Genomic DNA, 21655 nt, shown 5'->3' on the forward strand with positions numbered 1-21655 from the left:
ACCTATCCATGACTGCCAAAAGGCCAGGATCACCAGAGGACCAGGTATTATATGAGCAGGTATTATATGCATGATTCCGAGCACTGCAGTGACACTGACGTGGTGGTGATGCGTTAGTGTGTGTTGTGCTGGTGTGAGATCAGATACAGCAGTGCTGCTGGAGTTTATAAACACCTCAGGGTCACTGCTGGACTGAGAATCGTCGACCAACCAAAACTGTACAGTCAACAGCGTCCTGTGGGCAGTGCCCTGTGACCACTGATGAAGGAACACAAACTGTGCCGCAGCAGATGAACTATTGTCTCCGACTTTACACCTACAAGGTGGACAGCGCAGCAGGTAGGGAGTAAAAGGTGTACTAATGTAGTGTCTCAGTGTGTCAGTGTTAGTAGGAGTGTCTTATAGAGTAAACAGAGAGTGGACACAATGTTTACTAACTCCAGCATCACTCACTCCAGCATCATCAACACACACTAACACAAAGCCATCATGTCAGTGTTACTACAGTCTTGAGAATCCACCTCCCACATAACACCTGCTCTGTGGTGGTCCTGTAGGGGTCCTGACCATTGTAGAACAGGGTAAAAGTGGTTGCCAAATGTATGCCGTGAATAAGATACAAAGTACATCTACAGTACCAGTCAAATGTGTTCAAATGAATTAGAAGGTATGTCCAAACTTTTGGCTGGTACTGTATATGTATACAATTTAACAAATATCAAAACTGTACAAACTAATATTTTATATATTTTTTAAACATTTCAAAATGTACCTATGACAAGGGATTAAGAGTTATCCCAGAGCACTCTATAACCAGGATATGATAACTGTAGTTTACTAGTGTAGTAATACACCTTTAATAATATTTTGAGAAATAATAACTTTAAAGTATTTATGAATTGTTGAAAAAATATGGACATGGGGATCCATCATTTTTACCTTGCGTTTATGTCGGAAGTGGCTCTCATCAATTACAGTAAACTCAGTTCGACCACCAACACGCTGTCCTTTGTCTCTGATGAAGGAATCCATTGAATTTTTGCACACATTGCGTAAACACTTAGCCATCCTAGAGAGTGTTCTTGAACTGCCAGCTATGCCATCACTGATCATGTCGACCTGTCTTAGCCGTAGACCCTGGGCGAATCTGAGACAAAATAACTATATTATATAACAATCAAATGGCAAATAAATCATTGCATTGGCTAAATTTTCACCAAGAAAAAATGTGAATGACAAAATATTATAATTGTAAAATAAACCACTGCATGAAGGGAAGTGTAATAACTGTACACAGTACAGGTTTCTAGAATGAAGGTACAGTGCCAGACATATATATGCATATATTGCTATTGATAAACATGTTTAATATGTGAAATACCTATATATGAATTTCATCCAGGACACCAAACTGACTCTGGATCTTTCGAATAAGGATCCTGATCTAATGGATTTGGTGCATGGCTTCCCTTTGTGTGGCTGTCTGTTGCAGATCCTGAAGAAATGTTGTAAAAAATATATTATTTTATTTTTAACATAATAGATATAAAACAAAATAAAATTATCATGATGAATTACTTACCATGTAAATGTGTCCTTTTTATGAGAATGTGGAACCATTGTCATAGGTCTGCTGCACTTATTGCATCTACTTTTGGCCATGAGTAATTTTTCCTTCATGAGCCATTTGATTAGTTTCAGTGTAGACCTTCTGGTTTTAATCCCATCAATTAACCTAAGGATTTTTGCCCTGAGTGCCATTGCGGAGATCTTCTTACTGGAATATTTTCGCCTAGACTACTTATACGGAAGTGTAAAATTTCCGCTTTCGTTCAGCCAGTCAGTTTAATCCAGTCATCTTCACTAGCTAATCACAGGTGATACTGGGTCTGCGTCATGCGCGCGACCATATGAAGTGTTTGTTTAGGTTTCGTTAGGAAGGTAAGAGAGTTCCCTGTTCCAAATTACCATGAAAGTTTCTCGTAGACGGACCAAGCAGCAAGAGAAACGCGAAGATTCAGGCAGTAAATGTGAAACCACACATGATAACACCAGTGCAGCCGGCAGAGGTAAGATGGTTAAACGTCGAAGCTAAACGTGCTGTGATGGGAAGTTCGATTCATTGGAGGCGCTTCAGGCTTTCGAACGAGTCAAGCGTTTTAGTACAACGTCTATGTCCTATGTAATCCTCTTAAAACACGTATAATAGTATAATAAATGTGAAATATAAAAGTGATCGTTACAAAAATCATTACATGAAATTATAAAATGGATTGAATCAGATGATTGATTCATACGTTCAAAAGAACCGGTTCAGTAAAAGGAATCGAACTTTCCAGTTTGACTGTTTGACTTGTCTAAGCACCAGCTATATAGTGTTAGGATGTCTGTTTTGTCTGCTTTATTTAGTGATAACGACAGCGTTCCTTGTTTAGGTGTTATTGCATAAAAAAACTTCTAGTGTATGTATTTTAACACAAGCCAGTAACTGGTGACCACCGTTTTAAGTAATGGTTAGAAAATACTGTTGGCCTTAGTTAGCTGTAATACCTTAAGTTTCAGCGTTATGTTTATCTCTCCTAAAAATCTGTAATGCCTAGTTATTTTTTTTCTGAATGGTTGCTATTTAACTATCTGTCTAAAATACTAGAAACTGCAAACACAAAACATGTTGTGTTTATGTACAGATTATAGTGGTGTATGATAATATTGAGCTTTATACTTTTTTCTTAGGTGATTCACATTCCCCCACAGCTCAAATTGCTCTAGCTAAAGCCAAATCTGAGGTGGAGTTACTGAAGCTGAAGGTAGCATCACAGCAGGAAAAGATTAAAGATCTAGAGGAAGAACGTGATTTTCTGAGGACACAATTAACTCAAGGTAAGTTTTTGTCAAAATTCACAGGTACCCCTGGTTATATATACCGTATTTTCCGGATTATAAGTCGCACTTTTTTCATAGTTTTGCCAGGGGTGCGACTTATACTCCGGAGCGACTTATAGTCCGGAAAATACGGTACGCATATTGAGAAACGGCCATGGTAATTTCACATGTTCGTTATTTTCACACTGAAAACCGCAAGAGGGCGGTCTAGGCTTGTGTACCTGCTACTTCTGTACCACTGAAAATTTAAAATTTCAACATTACCGGTAACTTATAAAGACAACTGATAAGGGCTGAAAAAATGCCATCAAAAAGAAAATCATATTCTGCAGATTACAAGCTGCAAGTAGTGAAATATGCAGCCGAAAACGGTAATCGAGCAGCAGAAAGAAAGTTCGGAGTGACCGAGAAACTTGTAAGGGACTGGCGAAAAGCGGAGGTTAGTCTTACTGCAATGAAGAAAACTAAAAAAGCTAATCGTGGGCTAAAAGCTAGGTGGCCACAGCTAGAGGAACGAGTTCGCACATGGGTACTTGAACAACGTGCAGCCGGGAGAGGCTTGTCAACAGTGCAGTTGCGTCTCCACGCCCAGGTAGTTGCCAAGGAAATGAATATAAATGACTTTGCGGGAGGACCTTCTTGGTGTTACCGCTTCATGCAACGCAACCGCTTCTCTATCAGAGCAAGGACAACAATGTCCCAAAAACTGCCAGCAGACGTCCAAGCCAAGGTCGACAGTTTCCGTGAGTTTGTTGAAAAGCATGTAACTGAGCACAACGTGACACTGGATCATATTATTAACATGGATGAGGTCCCCCTCACATTTGACATTCCCATGGGCCGAAGTGTCGCGGAGAAAGGGCTAAAGAGTGTGAATATAGTAACAACTGGTAATGAGAAATCACACTTCACAGTGGTGCTGGCATGTTGTGGAGATGGATCAAAACTGCCACCAATGGTCATTTTCAAACGAAAAACCATGCCAAAAATCCAATCCCCCTCAGTTGCCGTCGCCGTGAATGAGAAAGGGTGGATGGATCAAGAAATGATGAACTTATGGCTTACGAAGTGCTACACTAAGCGTCCGGATGGCTTCTTTAGAACACGCAAAGCCCTGCTTGTGATGGACAGCATGCGAGCGCACATCACGCCACAGTTAAAAAATAAATTAAAAGTTTTCAACACCATACCTGCCATCATCCCTGGAGGCTTAACTAAAATACTCCAGCCACTTGACATCTCTGTGAACCGCAGCTTTAAGGCAGTATTGCGTCACCTATGCTTCTCGGAAGTCATTGAATGGATCAGCAAAGCATGGGCTTCCATGAAAACCGAAAGCATCCTGCTGGGATTCAGAAAGGCTGGAATAATTGCAAATGTAACTGACGACGAGTCTGACAAAAGCGACGAAGAAGAGGCCTCCAGAGTTAGCGGAGTTGTTCATAAGTGACACTGAGGATGAAGAGTTCAGTGGATTTGATGATTTGGAGTGATATAAACTTTGATAAAAATGGTTTGATAAACTTGTTAGCATGTTCTTTGTTATAGTTTGTCATTGTTATCTGAATAACTGTTTATGTTACGTTAACTTGGATTTTATTAAATCCCCCCCCCACCAAAAATGCGATTTATACTCCGGTGCGACGTATAATCCGGAAAATACGGTATATATATATATATATATATATATATATATATATATGGTTAAGATGGTGGTTAAGATCCTTAGGTCATGTGCCAAAAGGATTTATGTCATGAAACATGACAGTGTAATCAGAATGGCATGTCATTGATGACTAACAAGACACAAGACTAACAAGTCACATTGTCAGTATGTCTGTAACTGTGTATGTGTCTTTCTGATGGCTGGTTTTCAAGAGAGTGATTGAAAATGCACAGGGCTGCACTTTTACTGTAAGCCGCATATCAGTTTCAACAGTGCACAATGTATGTGGGGACTAATAGGAGATTAGACAAGATTCACATTCATTGTGATACAGAAATTGTGATACAGAAAAGAAAGACAAGACTGTTTAGTAAAGAGGAAAAATAAATACATAAAATAACAGTAAACACTGTACGTACAGCACTGTGGAATTACAGTCTGTCTACACTTCCTGACATTCCTGTCTGCAGAAGGTAGACTAAGATTTGTTGAAAATTTAAGGTTCTTATTATATGAGATGAAAATGTTAAAGTGTTCAATTTTGTTTAGTAGTTTGTTGTTGTTGTTGTTGTAGCCAACAAGGCTGAAGAAGAAAAAGAGGAGGGTGGAGTTAAACGGAAGAAGAAATCAATCGTCATAGATTCCAGCTCATTTGATTCTTCAGATTCCTTTGTTGATTCTGACAGTACTGATTCCTCATTTGAAAAGAAAAAGAAGAAAAGACGGGAAAAAATAAAAGGGAAAAAAGAAAAGATGAAGCGCAAGAAGGAGAAGAAAGGGCCCATCTTCCAACGTGGTATATGTATTAACCTACACTAATGACTTAGTTCCTGACATATTAATCTAACAATTGTGAGTTCATAGGTACATTTGGAAGAAAAAAGTGAAACTGCATTTCATGAAAAGAACACCTTGCTAACTGTAAAGCATAACACTACACTGTGTCTCTCACTGTGTGTTTATAACAGCCTTTCTAATGAAAGGATTCGGCTGCTTTACGCTGATCCCATTCCTGATATAAATGCCTAAACACAGCTTGTCTAGTAGAGAAGAATTGTCAATAGAACACAGGGTCTCTGGAGCACAGAAATATGAACCTATTGGGACCATGCCTTATGCTAGGCATGAACTAAAGGTTATAAAGTGGGGGCAATGGGGTAGAGTGACTGATTTTTATTGAATAGAAAATACATGGAGGTACCATTTAATGCAAGTAATGCAGTGGTACTAATCTATATAACATAAAAGTTAACATAAATATTTTTTAGGATGACATTTTTTTTTCTTAAAACTCATGTCAGTGTCTCTTGTCTTTTCTTTTGTATAGTTTGTGTCCCTGCTGAGGTGATCCGAAGATATGAAAAAGTGCTGGCCATATATATGAAAGGAAACACAATGGCCAAGTCATTCCAGAAGTACGGGGTAGACCGCAACACAATTGCCCAGACTGCTTCTATTGCAGAGCTGTCCCTTGCCGCACCAGAGACATACCGCCAGCTCAATGATGATCGTGTAAAAAAGGAGAAGTTGTTAGACTTCGCTAAAAAGTGCCAAGATGTAATAGCTTCGGACAAAAGCATTGCTGAGAAAATTTCAAATATGAAAGTTGAGGGGAAGTTGCTTCCTATTCAGAAGAAGTAGGCTGACCTATTACGTGGATGTGCTGCTTAGAGAAACCTTTTTCAGTTGCAGCACTTAATTTTAAGTTAATTTAGATATTTTTGTGTTCTGTGAACATTATTTTGTATATAGAGTGCAAAAATGCTTTATTTTAAAGGTGTATTGAAAAATATGTAAATTGAAGGGTTCTGTTTAATGACCGAAATCATGGTCACAGGTCAAAGCTAAGTAATAAAAAAGGCTTCATTTTTATAATCCTACCCTTTTTTGTTTATACTGGGTAGTTATTTGACAGTAATTTGTTTGTGCTGCTTTCTAAAACTCAAGGAAACCCTTCACAGTTGCAGCAGGTAATTCAGAGTAAATTTCGACAGTTTTTTTTGTTGAGATACTGTGAGCAGAATTTTATATATACAGGACAACATTTAAAGGTGTTTTGAAGTATTTTCAATGCAGGGTTCTTTGCAGGCTTCTGTTAAATATCAGAAAACATGTTAAAAGGCCAAAGTTGAATAGTAAAAACCGTTTGGTAATTCTACTGTTTATTTTGTTCCTTCTAGGTAGTAATGCAAACGTAAATATTGTTTATTGTTTTAACTTTGTGTAATGCTTTCAAATTACATCATTAAACTACCTAAAGTGCTTTACTAATTTAGTAGTACTTTTTAATGTTATGCCTTCTACATTCACTAAACAAGTCCTTAGAAAGGATTGGTAATGTTTAACAGATGTTAGTAATGCTTTACAAAGGCATGATTGGTTTTTATTAAGTTTGAGGGTGTTTTTTATGAAATGTATGTGTATACACTCATTGCTTATATTTGCAATTGTAAATATAGGAGGACTTACAAAAAAAAGTCACATTTGCATTCACGCATATGCATCATGAAATAAAGCTAAAAGAAGAGAGGTTGAAGGTACGTAAATAATTTCATCAAGCTGCCTCATCCAGGCCTGATCGTTATGCGAGAATGGTACGTATGATTCCTTCTTGAATACACGCATAAGAATATGTTACAGGTTAAATTATATTGTATATATTATTGAGCTTTAATACAGGGCCAAAGATGAACCATCAAAAACAAGCAACTAAACATTATTGCCTGAAATGGAATTAAGCAAACAGTGTTAAGTAGAAGTAAAAGTCTTTAACTCTCTTAACTAATGCATTACTTCATGTTTAAATAATGCATTACTTCATGTTTAAATAATGCATTACTTCATGTTAACTAATGCATTACTTCATATTAACTAATGCATTACTTCATGTTAACTAATGCATTACTTCATGTTAAATAATGCATTACTTCATGTTAACTAATGCATTACTTCATGTTAAATAATGCATTACTTCATGTTAACTAATACATTACTTCATGTTAACTAATGCATTACTTCATGTTAACTAATGCATTACTTCATGTTAACTAATACATTACTTCATGTTTAAATAATGCATTACTTCATGTTAACTAATACATTACTTCATGTTTAAATAATGCATTACTTCATGTTAACTAAAGCATTACTTCATGTTAACTAATGCATTACTTCATGTTAGTTAGTCGATACTTAATGTAAAGTGTTACCGACTTTTTCTAGGGAAAAAGTGGAACGTTCTGTAATGGGCAAGCAATGCTCTGCAAGTAAGCCACTTGAATTCAGTCCAGTTGAACATGCAGTTCTGGAGGCAAAACTGAATGTAAAACACTCTGAGAACACGTAGGAAATAATGACAGCTGCAGTTAAGGACTGGCAGAGTATCCCAGGGAAGACATTCAGCACCTGGTGATGTCTATAGTTTGTGGTTTCAGACAGTCATTGACTACAAATAACTGGCAACCAAAAACAAAAAATGACCATTTCTGATTGTTTTTTTTTTCCCAAAATACTTTTGAGCCCCACAAAATCATGGCTATGTATGAGAATGGTTGTAATTCCTATGCAGTTCACCTAATGTGGATGAAATACCCTCAAATTAAAGCTGAACATCTGTCAGATTAAATATTTCATTAATTTCAACTCCAATATGCTGTGATAGAAAACTAAAAATAATGCTGATGTCCAAATATTTATAGATGTGACTGTACATTCTTAACTGTTTTTCAGACTCATCTAAGCTTCAATTTTGCAATTGTTGACCCCAAATATTGTTTTCCCACAGTAGCAATGCATGCATACTGACGTTTTCTATAAACTATATTGTTGTGAGTTTTGAAAATGCAGTAATTATCATTGTTACTGTGTCTCTTCATATGTCATGTATGTGATATAGAGCACCTGCCTCTCAGGCTGAGTGGAGGGAATGGAAGCTGCTCTGGGAGGCTGGAGGTGTATCACAACACTGAGTGGGGCTCCGTCTGTGATAATGAGTGGGACATCAGTGATGTTCAGGTGGTCTGCAGGCAGCTGGGCTGTGGGCCGGCGCTGAGTGCTGATGGGAGTGCTGTCTTCGGTGCTGGTGTAGGGCCTATCTGGCTGAACAGAGTGAAGTGTAGAGGGAATGAGATTCACCTGTGGGACTGTCCTCATTCCCTGAAGGACCACGCTGACTGTTCCCACAGTCAGGACGCTGGAGTCACCTGTACAGGTTAGATGGAATCTGGTAACTTTTAGTATTGATAATCTTATCAACATTTTTCTACTGCATTTTATTATGAATATAAAATAATCTTCAAATAATGTTAAAAAGCCTAGAAAAGAGTCTTGGGTTTGTAACTCTCTTATTCCAGTACAGCTCTTATAGGTAACTTGTATAACTTCTAAAGAGTTTGTGAGTTGTGTATCTAAAAGCTAATTTCAAACTACAACTGTAACTTTATTCATCACCATAATAGTTTTAATGTTCTTTTATGTTTGTTTAGTTGTCTTTGTGTTTCTTATCATGAAAAGCAGAAGTGAGGGCAACGTACGTGCTGAGTTCAGCTTAGTCTTGGTCGATTTATAGAGAGTAGGGCAGGAGATTTAGGGTCGTTTAGGTTGCAGGCCCATCCTTACCTGAGGAGGAACATCCTGAAAGCAGCTCAGCGTGCTGCTACCCAGCTACTCAGCTGGTGCAGCGTGTCCTTCTGGTCTCAGTACTGAGCTCAGGGGGCACAGACTGAAAGGCAAAATGTGTCTCTGTCTGTGGCTGTAATGGTTTCTGGCCAGACTGGCTGAAGTGACATTTACTCTCATACCAGACTAGTTTCCCCATAAGTGCCCACAATGGTGGCCTCGCCCATTACTCCCTCCACTTCTACTGCCACAACCCAATGAAACAAGCAGGTTTAAGGTTCTGGGTTTGTTGTTTCTGGTGTTGTGATCTGGACTAGTGCTCATCTGATGGGTATCACTATGTGTTTGCCTCCATGGCACCAACCTCTTATTGCAATTTAGATTTGAAAGAAAGAATATCAGATCTGTATTGGTCAATACTTTATATCTCTCTCTCTCTCTCTCTCTCTCTCTCTCTCTCTTTCTGTCTCTCTCTCTCTCTCTCTCTCTCTCTCTCTCTCTCTCAATAATAAAAAGTGAACTTTACCTTTTTTTTTCTTACAGACATATTTGTATCCACCACTGTTACATCCAGAGTAACTACTATTACCATCACAGGTACTGTTTTTGTACATTTCTGTGATTTTTTTTTAACATTTTCTAAGTTTAATGTTTTATAGAATTCTATTCTGTATTTTCATTTCTAGCTGGTCAGACAGAGAATGAAGCAGTTACTCCTCCACAAACTCTTTCAGCAGCTGTTCCATCCATCTATCCAGTGTCTCTCCTGGTTCTGGGAGTGCTGCTCTTCCTGGCCTTATTGTTTCTGGTTGTGCTGTTTTACCAGAACAGAGTGCTCAGGAGAGGTAGAGAGAGTCAGAGATCATCTACAATCCACTTTCTATACATTCTCTAAACATCATTAGTCCTTCAGTCTGTCATCAGTCTTCTCTTCTACTGAACTGACTCCATGTTTCTCTCTGTCTCCTTCACAGTGCTCTCTAAGAGGAAGCATAAGACTCAGACTGAGGCCGTCTATGAAGAGATCGACCAGAGAATCATCGCTAAGAGAATGACTAAAAAGGGTAAATGATGTAAAGTATTCTAGTAGAGGCAATCCTAATGAGCTCCCCACGATTAGAGAATTTTAATGTCTCTTTAAAAATGCTGGAGTTTGTAATGATGAAGGTTGTGAGAATTCCTGGCTAACATTGATTGAGCTGGTTGCTGCAGGCTGAAGATTTTCTGTAACAGTTAGCAATCATGTTGAAGGTTAAGAGCTTCCTAAAGTCCCTAAATAGATAACATAAAGAAACATCATTGTCAGTACAATTAATTGGTAATATGCAGTTGGAACTAATTGTTCCTGGAAAAATGTGAGATTTCCTAACGATATTTCCTTCCAGAACATGTACCAGAACATATTAGAGGAGAATTTAATTTCACTGACCAATTAAGGTGAGAAGGTGGACATTTTAACAACGAGCCCAAACATACAGCCAAAATAGTGCAAAGCTGGTTTCTAAAATTTGAGAGGTTAGGCTGTGTTTGTACATGGCTCATGCACTTGCTTTGCAGTCTCTCAAATTTCTGTCAATTTTTTCAAATTTATGGAGAATTTTTACATTTTGAGTTTAATATAGAGGGCCTTAATAACTTTGGGGAATTAAAGCCAGTTTGCATAGAGAAATGGACCAAAATGCTGAAAACTTTTTGCCTCTGTTTTATTTTTTGTATGTATGATTTTTGGGGACATTATGAATACATAATTTTATTTATAAAGAAAAGTACAAAGAAATACATTATGTGAGTGAACTAAAAAAATAATAATAATCTGTCTGAATATTTGTTTCCCCTCACTTTTAAACTCAGACATGAAATGTATAACTGTGATGACCTAGGGATGTAAATGTGGCTCTATGGCTCCGAGCAAGAATCTGGTGCTGGTTGACAAGACAGGTAGTGTGTATATGTGTATCATTCTCAGCACTGCAGTAACACTGATGTGGTGGTGGTGTGTTAGTGTGTGCTGTGCTGATACGAGTGGATCAGACACAGCAGTGCTGCTGGAGTTTTTAAACACTGTGTCCACTCCAGGTCCACTCTATTAGACACTCCTACCTTATCAGTCCACCTTGTAGATGTAAAGTCAGAGATTATAGCTCATCTGCTGCTGCACAGTTTGTGTTGGTCATCCTTTAGTCCTTCGTCAGTAGTCATAGGACGCTGCCCACAGGACACTGTTGGCTGGATATTTTTGGTTGGTGGTCTGTGCTCAGTCCAGCAGTGACACTGAGGTGTTTAACATCTCCAGCAGCACTGCTGTGTCTGATCTACTCAGACCAAGGCAACACACACTAACACACCCACCACCACATCAGTGTTACTGCAGTGATGAGATTGATCCACCACCCAAATAGTACCTGCTCTGTGAGGGTCCATGGGGGTCCTGACCACTGAAGAACAGGGTAAAAGGGGCCTAACAAAGTATTAGAGAAACAGATGGACTACAGTCTGTAACTGTAGAACTACAAAGTGTACCTATTTAGTAAGTGGAGCTGATAAAAATGTTCAGTGAGTGTAGAAACTAGGAGGGTTATGATGTTTTGTTTCATTGGTGTAGCTTGTATTTTGGCTAGCGTACAGTTTGCTGGTATTAATAGGAGCTTTTATGTGCTTGTGTTTGACATTTTCTGACATTCTGAATGAATTTCTGACAGTAAATATCCTCTCTGAAGAACAACATTCAGGATATGAGGATGTGGATGAGGAGCTTCTCTCAGGTAAGAGGATCAGATCATGTGAGTTTTATACTCTGTTCAACTTGAATATTAGAATTGTCAATGTAAAAATATTCAAATCATCGTATTCATTCTTTAGCCAGGACTTCCAGGCTTGTATAGATTGTTGATTTCTCTTCTGTAGCTGATTAAATCAGACACTCTCGCATTAATGTCTTCAAAATGTTGTGCAGGCTGATGACATTCATGCACAAGATTTGAAACATGCATGTTTCCATCTCCTGAATATTATGATGATGCCTCCACCCGTAGCCTGAAAAGTGGACGCCTTTTATAGAGATCCCTTCATTCAAGACTTTATGAAAGGATTAATGAACATTTTGTGGAACATGTTTTGTGTTTGATTTAGGTGAGGTGGGAACTAGAGACACTCCAGATACCTATGATGATGTCATTTCTGCTGGACACACAACAACTAGAGAAGCAAGTGTGTTCCTGTTTTGTAATTCTTGCATCACTCGTCGGTGCTACAACAAAGCAGCTTTGGTTTTGTTTAAGTAGAAAAAAAGAAATGTTGGTATAACGACTGATAGAGTAGAATTTATGCATCGAGATAATGATCAGAAACCCAGATAATGAGGATTAATCTCTCTCTGCTAAAGAGTCATAGCCAAGTGGAGACATCTGCTTAGTCACATACACAATAGAGCATTTAACACTCTTCTCCATGCATGTCCTATTATACTGTGCTAACAGTGAGTTGCAGAGGAAACTGCTCCTTCCCTTCTCTGTATGGTTGCACTCAGACACTGAGACAGTTACCACTTATCATGTGACAGAACTATAAAAATTAAGCTTAGTGGCACTAAAACTGACGTTTTTACAGAGAACAAGGTGGAGCTCTATGATGACGCCGTTCCTGCTGGAGAGAATCTACAGGTTACAGCAGGTCTGTTCCTCTAAAAAATTCATGTGAACATGTCGTGAACCAGCATCTGTTCAATAATAAAACCATATTTAATCTTCATGGTATCATAATCTTTCCACATATGCCCGTGCAGTGTACACATCAGAGGACTATGATGATGTCATCACTCCTGGACAGGATTTTGGAGATTCAGCAGGTGAGTCTCCTTTCTATTTTATTGAGGGGTAAACAGTTTTTTTTCTTTCTCTCACACGTCATTGTGCAGTGCTGTTAGATAAACATGGATTTGCATCACTGTAACGTTACATACGTGATGAACGGCGCTGCAGTGATGCATGTATGGAGTGATATGCGTGTGTTTAAGATGTTTGTCACTTACTGAAGAACGTTTACTTTCAGGCTATGATGATGTGGAGGTGTCTGAGAAAGAGGCACAGATCATCTGACAGAGACCCAAATAATGCGTCTACTCAGGAAATGACATTCGAGCTTCTTAATATCAGCCAAAGTTTGAAGAACAACAAATTATTTTATATTCTTCTTGAAGATGTTTGTATTCTTGTGACTGTGCTATTTTTTTACTCAGGAAGAGCAAAATGTTCTCTAACTAATTGCATTCTAAGCCACTTTGCTTTCTTTCAAAAAAAAGGAAATTTAAAAACTATAAAGAAAAACTGCTTAAATACACACATTAGCTTTAATTTCATGGCCTGTGAATGTTATTTACATTTCATTTCTTGCTCTATTCATTTGCTTTGCTGTTCTTTGTAGCTGCTCATCAGTGAGGCTACAAATTCTGTATTATGCAAATGTTTATTCAGTTCAGTCCTGATTATATAGAGTAATAAGTAAATGAACAGCTCTTCATGTTTCACTGTAAAGAGCAGAGACAGATGAAGGTGTTTTAGGTTGGAGGTGCTTCATCATTTTAGCAGCACATAAGTGATAAATATCATGATGTCATCCTCAATAGTGTTTCTTTTTCTTATTCATTAGAATTTTCTGGGTGGACGACATGATACAGCCTACATACATGATACAGTACTCCTATAACCAGCACAGCAATCGCAGCTGACCTGCTGTCTCAGCAAATGAGCTGAGCACTGACCAGTCAGACTGCTGATTAGAGGAGTAAAGCAGTTTGTGTTGCAGCCGTAGTCAAACTACATGTCAACATCTAGAGAGATTATTACAATTTTAGAAAAAATCCTTAGTCCCGGGGTAATTGTTAGCTGGAAATTTAAAGATTTAATACCATATTATTTTATTGCTTATATTTTATGGGCACAATATTTTAAAGTGGTCTTTTGTTGTTGTTTTTTTTTTTCTCCTGAAATCTGGAGGTGCTGGATCCCACTCAGCACTCCTCCTTCCCCCATCGTTGCTTCAGAGTATATTTTGTGTGATTAACAGTTCAATCATTGATGTGAAATGAAAATAAAAGCTGATATTTTGCTGTAGATCATGTTCATAAGGATACATGACAATAACACGCTTTTCAAGACAGCTCACATAAACTTATATACACATTTAGAAAGGCTTATTCTAATAAGCAGTTACTGGCATTAAGGCAGCTTTTGTCAGATTCACTGTCAAATTGACATGATGCCTTTGTGAAATGACAGATGTTATGACAGCTGACTTTTTAGTAGGATTGTGTCTATTTTACAGTTTATGTCCTGTTTGTAATAGTGTCCACTTCACATGCAAAATAAAATAATACACTGGACATTTTAATCCTGTGAAAATTTCAAACCCATTTTGTTGCCAGAAATGACACAAAATGGGCCGAAACTGTTCTACATCAAGGTAGATTCTTTATTGATTATTGACGTCTTATAGCACCACCGTCAGGAGAGAAAGGAAAAATGTGACTCCATGAAGCTGCAGTTTAAGTGACAGAATGAAAAAAAAAACTAGAATACAAACTGCTCATTTACTTAAGAGCCAAACAGGATAAAATGTGTATAACTCATACTAGATTTCCACAATTACTAATCATAACATCTTATATCAGCACAGTGAAGCTCACTTTACTTATAAAGGGCAGAGAACATATACAGAACTCTGTCATTACAGAGCATCAGTGTCAAAACCCTCAGATATAAACATAATAGAATAGATTTTCATTCAGTGTTCACACAGTGTCAAAGCGTCTTTGGAGCAGTGCTCACTTTTGTTTTGCAAGCAGCCTCACTTGTGAAGCGTGTAACTTACCACAAATACACTGAGCTACAAAGTCAGTTTGTTTAACATGCTGTGATTTCACCCTAGAAAGTGTTGTGACACCTGATGTCAACAAAAACCTGTTACTTTATGAGAACTGCAGCTTACTGGAATAAGATTTTATAAATGTTCACATAAGTTTATGTCAGCTGTCATAAAAGGCTTAAAATGTTAAGATATTTTTAAAAATAAATATCTAATTTAATTATTGAAAATGATTTTCATTCTAAATTAATACTTAATATGGTCATTGCTGAGACTGAATTGTGTTAAAAGGTTAAATTTATTATAGCTGAACAGAGTTAGTGATTTTTAATTAAACAGTAAATGTGATTCCAAACTAGAAAGTGTTCTACAAAGTAAATATGCCAGGGTGGAGTCCTCTTCTTCACCATGACTGTCACAAACAGTGGTGTAACATGCAGAACATTATAGCAACTCTGATAATAAAGTGTGATTTTTGTCATAAATTTTTGTCTTTCTTTTTTTATCTCTGTATAAAAAAACTAGTTTTTAATAAACTGTTTTAAACTGGAAAAAGATGGAGACTTTGAGAGGAAATACAGCTGAAATTCTACAATGACAAGCTCTTTATATTACTGATTAAACAGTTATTGATAGCAAAGAAAGCATTTACAAATTTTTTAACTCTTTAACTGCCCCGGTGTACTTCACGCTTGACGAGTGGCCTCAGCTGCGTTACATTAGACTTGCAGCTTCAATTTTCAGGTAAGTCGGTATTCAGGGGCAAGCAGTTTGTTACAATTCATAGAGCTGGAGATGGATATAAAAAGATATCAAAGCATTTTGTCATACCAGTAGCAATTTATAAAGACCATAATCCAGAAATGGAAGAAACATTGACGCATTTAAACTCCACCAGAAACTGGACGACCAAGCAAAATGACAGAACAAACTGCCAGGCAAATGGAGTAAACGTCCCCATTTCCACAGTGAAACCCAATCTACACAACTCTGGATTGTTTGGGAGAAAATCAGGCAGGAAGTCATTTCTTACTTCTAGACACAAAACAGAATGCCTGGAGTATGGAAAAGAGCATATTAGCAAACCAGAGGAAGTTTGGAATAATATTATGTAGTCTGATGAGCCCAACTCTGAACTTTTTGGTCATAATTCACTTCGGTTTGTGTGGCAAAGAAGTAATACTGTGACGATGGATTTTAGAGCAAAGCCTCCTACCATTGGTCAAAAAGTAAAAAATTAAAGGTTAGTGCAGATGGATTCTACATTAAGATACTGATCCAAAGCATAAAGCAAAGGTAACTGAGATGTGGTTTAAAAAGAAGAATGTGAAAGGTTTGCCATGGCCATCTCAGTCTCCTGACCTGAATATAGCAGAAAATCTGTGGATAGATTTAAAGAAAGCAGCACATTACAGACCGCCCATCAATCTGGAGCAAATATAGCAAGAATGGACTAAAATTAGACCTGACAGGAAACAAGAGTTATTCAGAGGATACCCAAAGTGGTTGGAGGAGGTTTTAAAGGCAAAGGCTGGACATACAAAATATTGGACAGCTCATGAAAAGTTTATTAGCAAAAAATTATTAATGTCATAGTTTAAAAACAAGCTATCCTTAGTCATTCTTAACACACAATGAATTCTTAATCTGAAATATGTTTTGTTACAAAAGCTGTTATTGTGCATTATAAAGGTGTTACAAGTTCATGTTTCACAGCAGAAACAGTCAAATGTCAGTTCTCAATTAGAACCCGATTAATCAGTTCAGCAAATCAGAGTGCAGCATTCGAGTCAGGTAACGCAGCACTACTGAGAACTATTTTAGACAGAACCTCAAATGGCTTCCTTCTCCCTACAAAGTGCAGAACGTAGGTCTTAAAAATGACTACTGCATCGTAACAGTGCAGAGTCTGTCTAACAAAGAAGCACTTTGGATTTAGACGTGTGTACAACTCACTTAGCGCACTATACAGGGAGCAGTGAGCCATTTCAGATTCAGCCTGATTTTCCAGTGTATCCTAAAGATGAGCTTGTTTTATGTTAGAGACTTATGACCCTTATGTCCAGTTCTATATCACTGGACAAGCCTGTGAGGGAGGGTGAGGTGAGGTTCATCTGATCCCACATCAAACTTAGCCTCGGCTCGTCCAGAGATAAGAATCCGCAGACTTTCAGGATCAGAAAAGTCCACTGATCCTTTCCACGATAGTCAGGAGGATTAAAAAAGGACTGGCACTTACAGCCGGGCATCTCAATCATTACTCAAACACAATGTTGGATGTAATTATAAGCTTCATTATGTAAGGCAGAGACCCTTAGAGGGGCCGGTGCTCAAAGTTAAAATGGGGCTCATGGACTGAATAGGCAGAGTCAGCACTGCTGATAATACATGTATCAGTCATTAGGCAGATCAAGCTAAACCGTATTATTCAGCAGAACTTTCAGTTTTGTAAAGACAGCAAGTGTAGAACTTTATAACTGGAACAGTGTCCAGGTTCCTTCCAGAAATCAACATATGTAGTTTTACCAAACCTCAGACTACAACTGCATGTGCATGTATAATTTACGAAGTATTGTTGAAAAGTAACTTTTTATTAATACCAGACATTTTTGCCAGGAGGTTTATAGTGTATGTCATGTTTCTTCATATGGGTGCTATTTGATGGGAGATATTCTTGTTAAAATGTTAAGGGATTTGAGCTCTACTGAAAAAGCCAACACTGTGTCATACAGTTTAATCAGTGAGTAAATGTCATGATGACATAAGTTTGATAACAGTTTTTATGTCAAAGGCCTTTCAAGACCATGTGAGTCAATGAAAGTGACAAGAAGCAGAAAAAAACATCAATGTCTTTTTATGCCCATCTTTTTTGTCTATTATTGTTAATTCACTGCCACTAAAATCTCAAAAACAAACAAACAAAAAACACTGGGCTCCTGCTTTGTGGTAAATAAAATGTCTAACCAAATCAACCTTAGGTAAGATTGGACGTTCCACATTAACGATGCTGTGCTTAACCATCAATGACCCAAAACCCACTGCTCTGTCAGGTATTAAGAGGCTGCCCCTCTCTGTGTACCCCTGCATAACAATGATCAAATGTAAAACTCCAGACTGACTGTCAATCCATCAGTAAAGAACTGGTGTTGAATCTGTCGTCTCATCACTGCCACCTGATAACAAACTGCATCTCACTGATGAAGTCATTTTCACAATTTCCACTCAGAATTCCCAAAAATCAATAACCTCCTAATATACATCCCCCACTGCATCCCCAAACCACAGTAATGCCTTTAAACAGTGTTTCTCAGCTCTGGTCCTGGAGGCGTACTGGCCTGCACATTTAGTGTTTACCCTGCACTCAACACACCAGATCCAACTGATCAGCTCTTTTACAGCTCATTATACAATTAAAGTGGCTACGTTAAATGAGGAAAAGGACTAATATATGCAGGGCAGTGGGTCTCCAGAGCCAGATATGAGAAGCCCTGCCTTAAATGACTCACAAATCCCTATAAAACTGTGTTCTGCCCTCCACTAGAGTCTCCTTCTTCCTTTAGTCTGCTTTAATGGTCCTTCTCTCTCCTCTGCATCAACAGTGTGATACACTTTACTGTAATAACATGAAGCTAAAGGCCTGTATAACAGCATATTTATATCACTGTGGTAATTCTGTATGTGATGTGGTAAATATGTGATCAGCTGATAAGAATCTGTTTGGCAGCTGAAGCTGTTCATCCTTTGAAGTTCTTGGTTTAGTGGAGGAGCAGGAAGCTGCAGATCAGCAGGTGTGTAGAGGAGCAGGAGAGAGAGAGAGCTGGGGATGTGGTGAGGAGGGAGAGGGGGCTAGAGAAGAGAGTCAAGTTGAGTGGTCTGTATTTATCTTTATGTATCCTTATACACAAGTACATAAATATTAAATATACAGAAATTGAGAATGTCATAGCATATATATATCCATATATACACTGATCAGCCATAACATTATGACCACCTGCTTGTTTCTACGCTCATTGTCCATCTTGAGCATATATAAGCATATATAAGCTTATATAAGCATATATAAGCTACTCTTACTATATAGGTGCACTTCATAGTTCTACAGGTACAGACCTGTAGTCCTGTTTCTAGTCCTAGCATCTGTTTTTCTGATACTTTGTTAATCCCCCTTTTACCCTGTTCTTCAGTCGTCAGGACCCCATGGACCCTCACAGAGCAGGTGCTAATTGGGTGGTGGATCATTCTCAGCACTGCAGTAACACTGACATTGTGGTGGTGTGTTAGTGTGTGTTGTGCTGGTCTGAGTGGATCAGACACAGCACTGCTGCTGGAGTTTTTATGTTATATTACAAATGAATGTTGCTGCTGTCTGAAGAAAACCTAATATCTCCTTTTTTACGTTTTTGACATAATTTGAAAACACCTGTTACCCTTTACATTGTGTGTAAATTTCTTGATGAATGAAATAAAAGAAAAGACGCCGAATGGCTTGGGAAAATCTCTGATTCCACTGACTCACATTAAGAGTAAAGCAGATTCTTCCTTCTTCTGTAAAGTTACGATTTTGGGAGATACGACAACAGCGATAAACAGCAGTTTGGACGGAAATTCTTTAAATAATAATGACACTCCGCATGTACGTGTGTGTGTGTGTGTGTGTGTGTGTGTGTGTATGAGTACTTTGTGAGTTATGTTTTGTTTGTGAGAGTAATTCATCTGTGGGTCTATGAGTTGGTTACTTTGTGTGTGTGTGTGTATTGTGTTTGTGTGTGTGTCTGTGTATGTGAGTAGGTTATCTGTGTGTGTGTGTGTGTGTGTGTGTGTGTGTGTGTGTGTGTGTGTGTGTGTGTGTGTGTGTGTGTGTGTGTGTGAGAGCTGGTTATCAGTGTGTGGATCAGCTCTCTGCAGGTGCAGCATTAATGCTGTATTACACTGGAGTGTTTCCTCTCTCTGAAGTCAGTCTCCTGTATGTTGGTGTGTTTCTCACCGCACTGCTGCGAGCGTCTCTCCTCACACACACTCCTGTAGAGACGGAGGCGGAGTTCTGTTCATCAGCGCTGACGCTCTTTTGATAAATATGGAGAAAGAAAAAAACGCCTCCTCTGATTTGTCTCTGAAAATGTTTGATGATTTCCTCTCCTCTTTCTAATAAGGTCATAGTGAGTGTGATTGGCAGCTGTGGGGATCCCCCCCCCCTCTCTCTCTCTCTCTCTCCCCCTCTCTCTCCCCCTCTCTCTCTCTCTCTCTCTCAGTTTCTTCAGTCTCTCTGGGGAAGTGGAGGTGAAGCTTGTTCTGCTGTTGAGTTGAACAGACTGTGTGCAGGTCAGAGGGAGATGGACAGCTGTGTGGCTCTCATTCTTCTGTCCTCCACAATCACTCTCACCATGGCTGGTAAGTAATTATTCTCAACAAATAAAAATAGAATTATAAATAGAACATTTGAATCACAGATATGGTTTTAAAAGCATTTTCTTAGAGTAATATAATTCTCTCTCATTATAGTAATATTATCACTGTGGTAGCACTCGAGTACTTAACCATATATAACATTTACTTTCTAAATGTATGTGTTTTCTGTTTTTCTTACTTTATTTTTTTTCTCTGTCTGATATATATAGATGTTGTAAAGCTGGGAAATGGAGGCAGACGCTGTGCTGGAAGAGTGGATATTTTTCGTAGGGATGAGAATGGAACGGTGTGTGATGGTTATTGGTATATGAAAGGTGCTGCTGTGGTGTGTAGAGAGCTGGGCTGTGGAGAGGCTCTAGATATACTGAGTGATGCTCACTTTGGACCAGGACCAGGAGCAATGTGGAATTATTTAAGAAGATGTGACGGATCAGAGTCTACAATCAATAAATGTGGAGAAAGAAATGTGAATTCAGATGAGCGAGTCTGTGATCATACAAAAAGTGCTGGAATGATCTGTTCAGGTAAACTGCAATAATTCTCAGTCTGAAATTTAATGATGTCAATTTAATGGCATTCATTTGTTTCTTGGTCAAGATTTGTTATTTATTGCATGCATTTTTAAAATTTCTGGTCTTTTGGAACTTTTTACAGCATTTGGAACATTACAGACTATTACGGAATATTACAGACTTTGTATATAAATCGGCATATCAGCTACTCTTAAAAAAGATGGTGCTTTAAGGGTTCTTTGAAGAAAATGGTTCAGTATATGTATATATGATTCTATATATGCAAACAACCCTTCTGCATGATTAAAGTGTTTTTTTGCCTCACGAAAGGAATATTTAGACTGATGAAGAATGTGCGGTAGATGGTTCTGTATAAAACTTTTTTTAAATGGGTAGCATTTAAAGGGGTTCTCTATTGTTATGGTGGGTGCTGTATAGAACCCTTATCAAAAACGTTCTATATAGGACTGTCTATAGCACTTCCATGCACACTTTCCATCAATCCGAAGAATCCTTCCATTATGCAAAGAACCCTTTAATCATGTAAAGGATTCTTTGAGTGTTCATGGTTTTATATAGAACAATTTTGTTTACTAAAGAACCATCTATTTTAAGAGTGTACTTTTTATTTAAGTCCAATCATTTTGCAGCTTCATATATAGTTGATAGATATTGTACTAAAACTGTTTTCAGAGAAATAATAGTACTG

General features: G+C 38.0%; 1 protein-coding gene across 1 annotated transcript in view; it reads left to right on the forward strand.

Moving 5' to 3' along the window:
• LOC108444118 (scavenger receptor cysteine-rich type 1 protein M130-like) overlaps positions 1–14556 on the forward strand; it is a 44295-nt gene extending 29739 nt beyond the window's left edge. Inside the window, exons 13-21 of the mRNA XM_037540183.1 lie at positions 8445–8759; positions 9710–9763; positions 9853–10011; positions 10141–10230; positions 11866–11928; positions 12296–12373; positions 12773–12835; positions 12948–13010; positions 13214–14556. Coding sequence (XP_037396080.1) covers positions 8445–8759; positions 9710–9763; positions 9853–10011; positions 10141–10230; positions 11866–11928; positions 12296–12373; positions 12773–12835; positions 12948–13010; positions 13214–13260 — 932 coding nt within the window. The 3' untranslated portion in view covers positions 13261–14556. The remainder of the gene's footprint in view (positions 1–8444; positions 8760–9709; positions 9764–9852; positions 10012–10140; positions 10231–11865; positions 11929–12295; positions 12374–12772; positions 12836–12947; positions 13011–13213) is intronic.
• The last annotated feature ends 7099 nt before the right edge of the window (positions 14557–21655 follow it).

Source organism: Pygocentrus nattereri, chromosome 1 (assembly GCF_015220715.1).
Source record: "Pygocentrus nattereri isolate fPygNat1 chromosome 1, fPygNat1.pri, whole genome shotgun sequence".
NCBI lineage: Eukaryota > Metazoa > Chordata > Actinopteri > Characiformes > Serrasalmidae > Pygocentrus > Pygocentrus nattereri.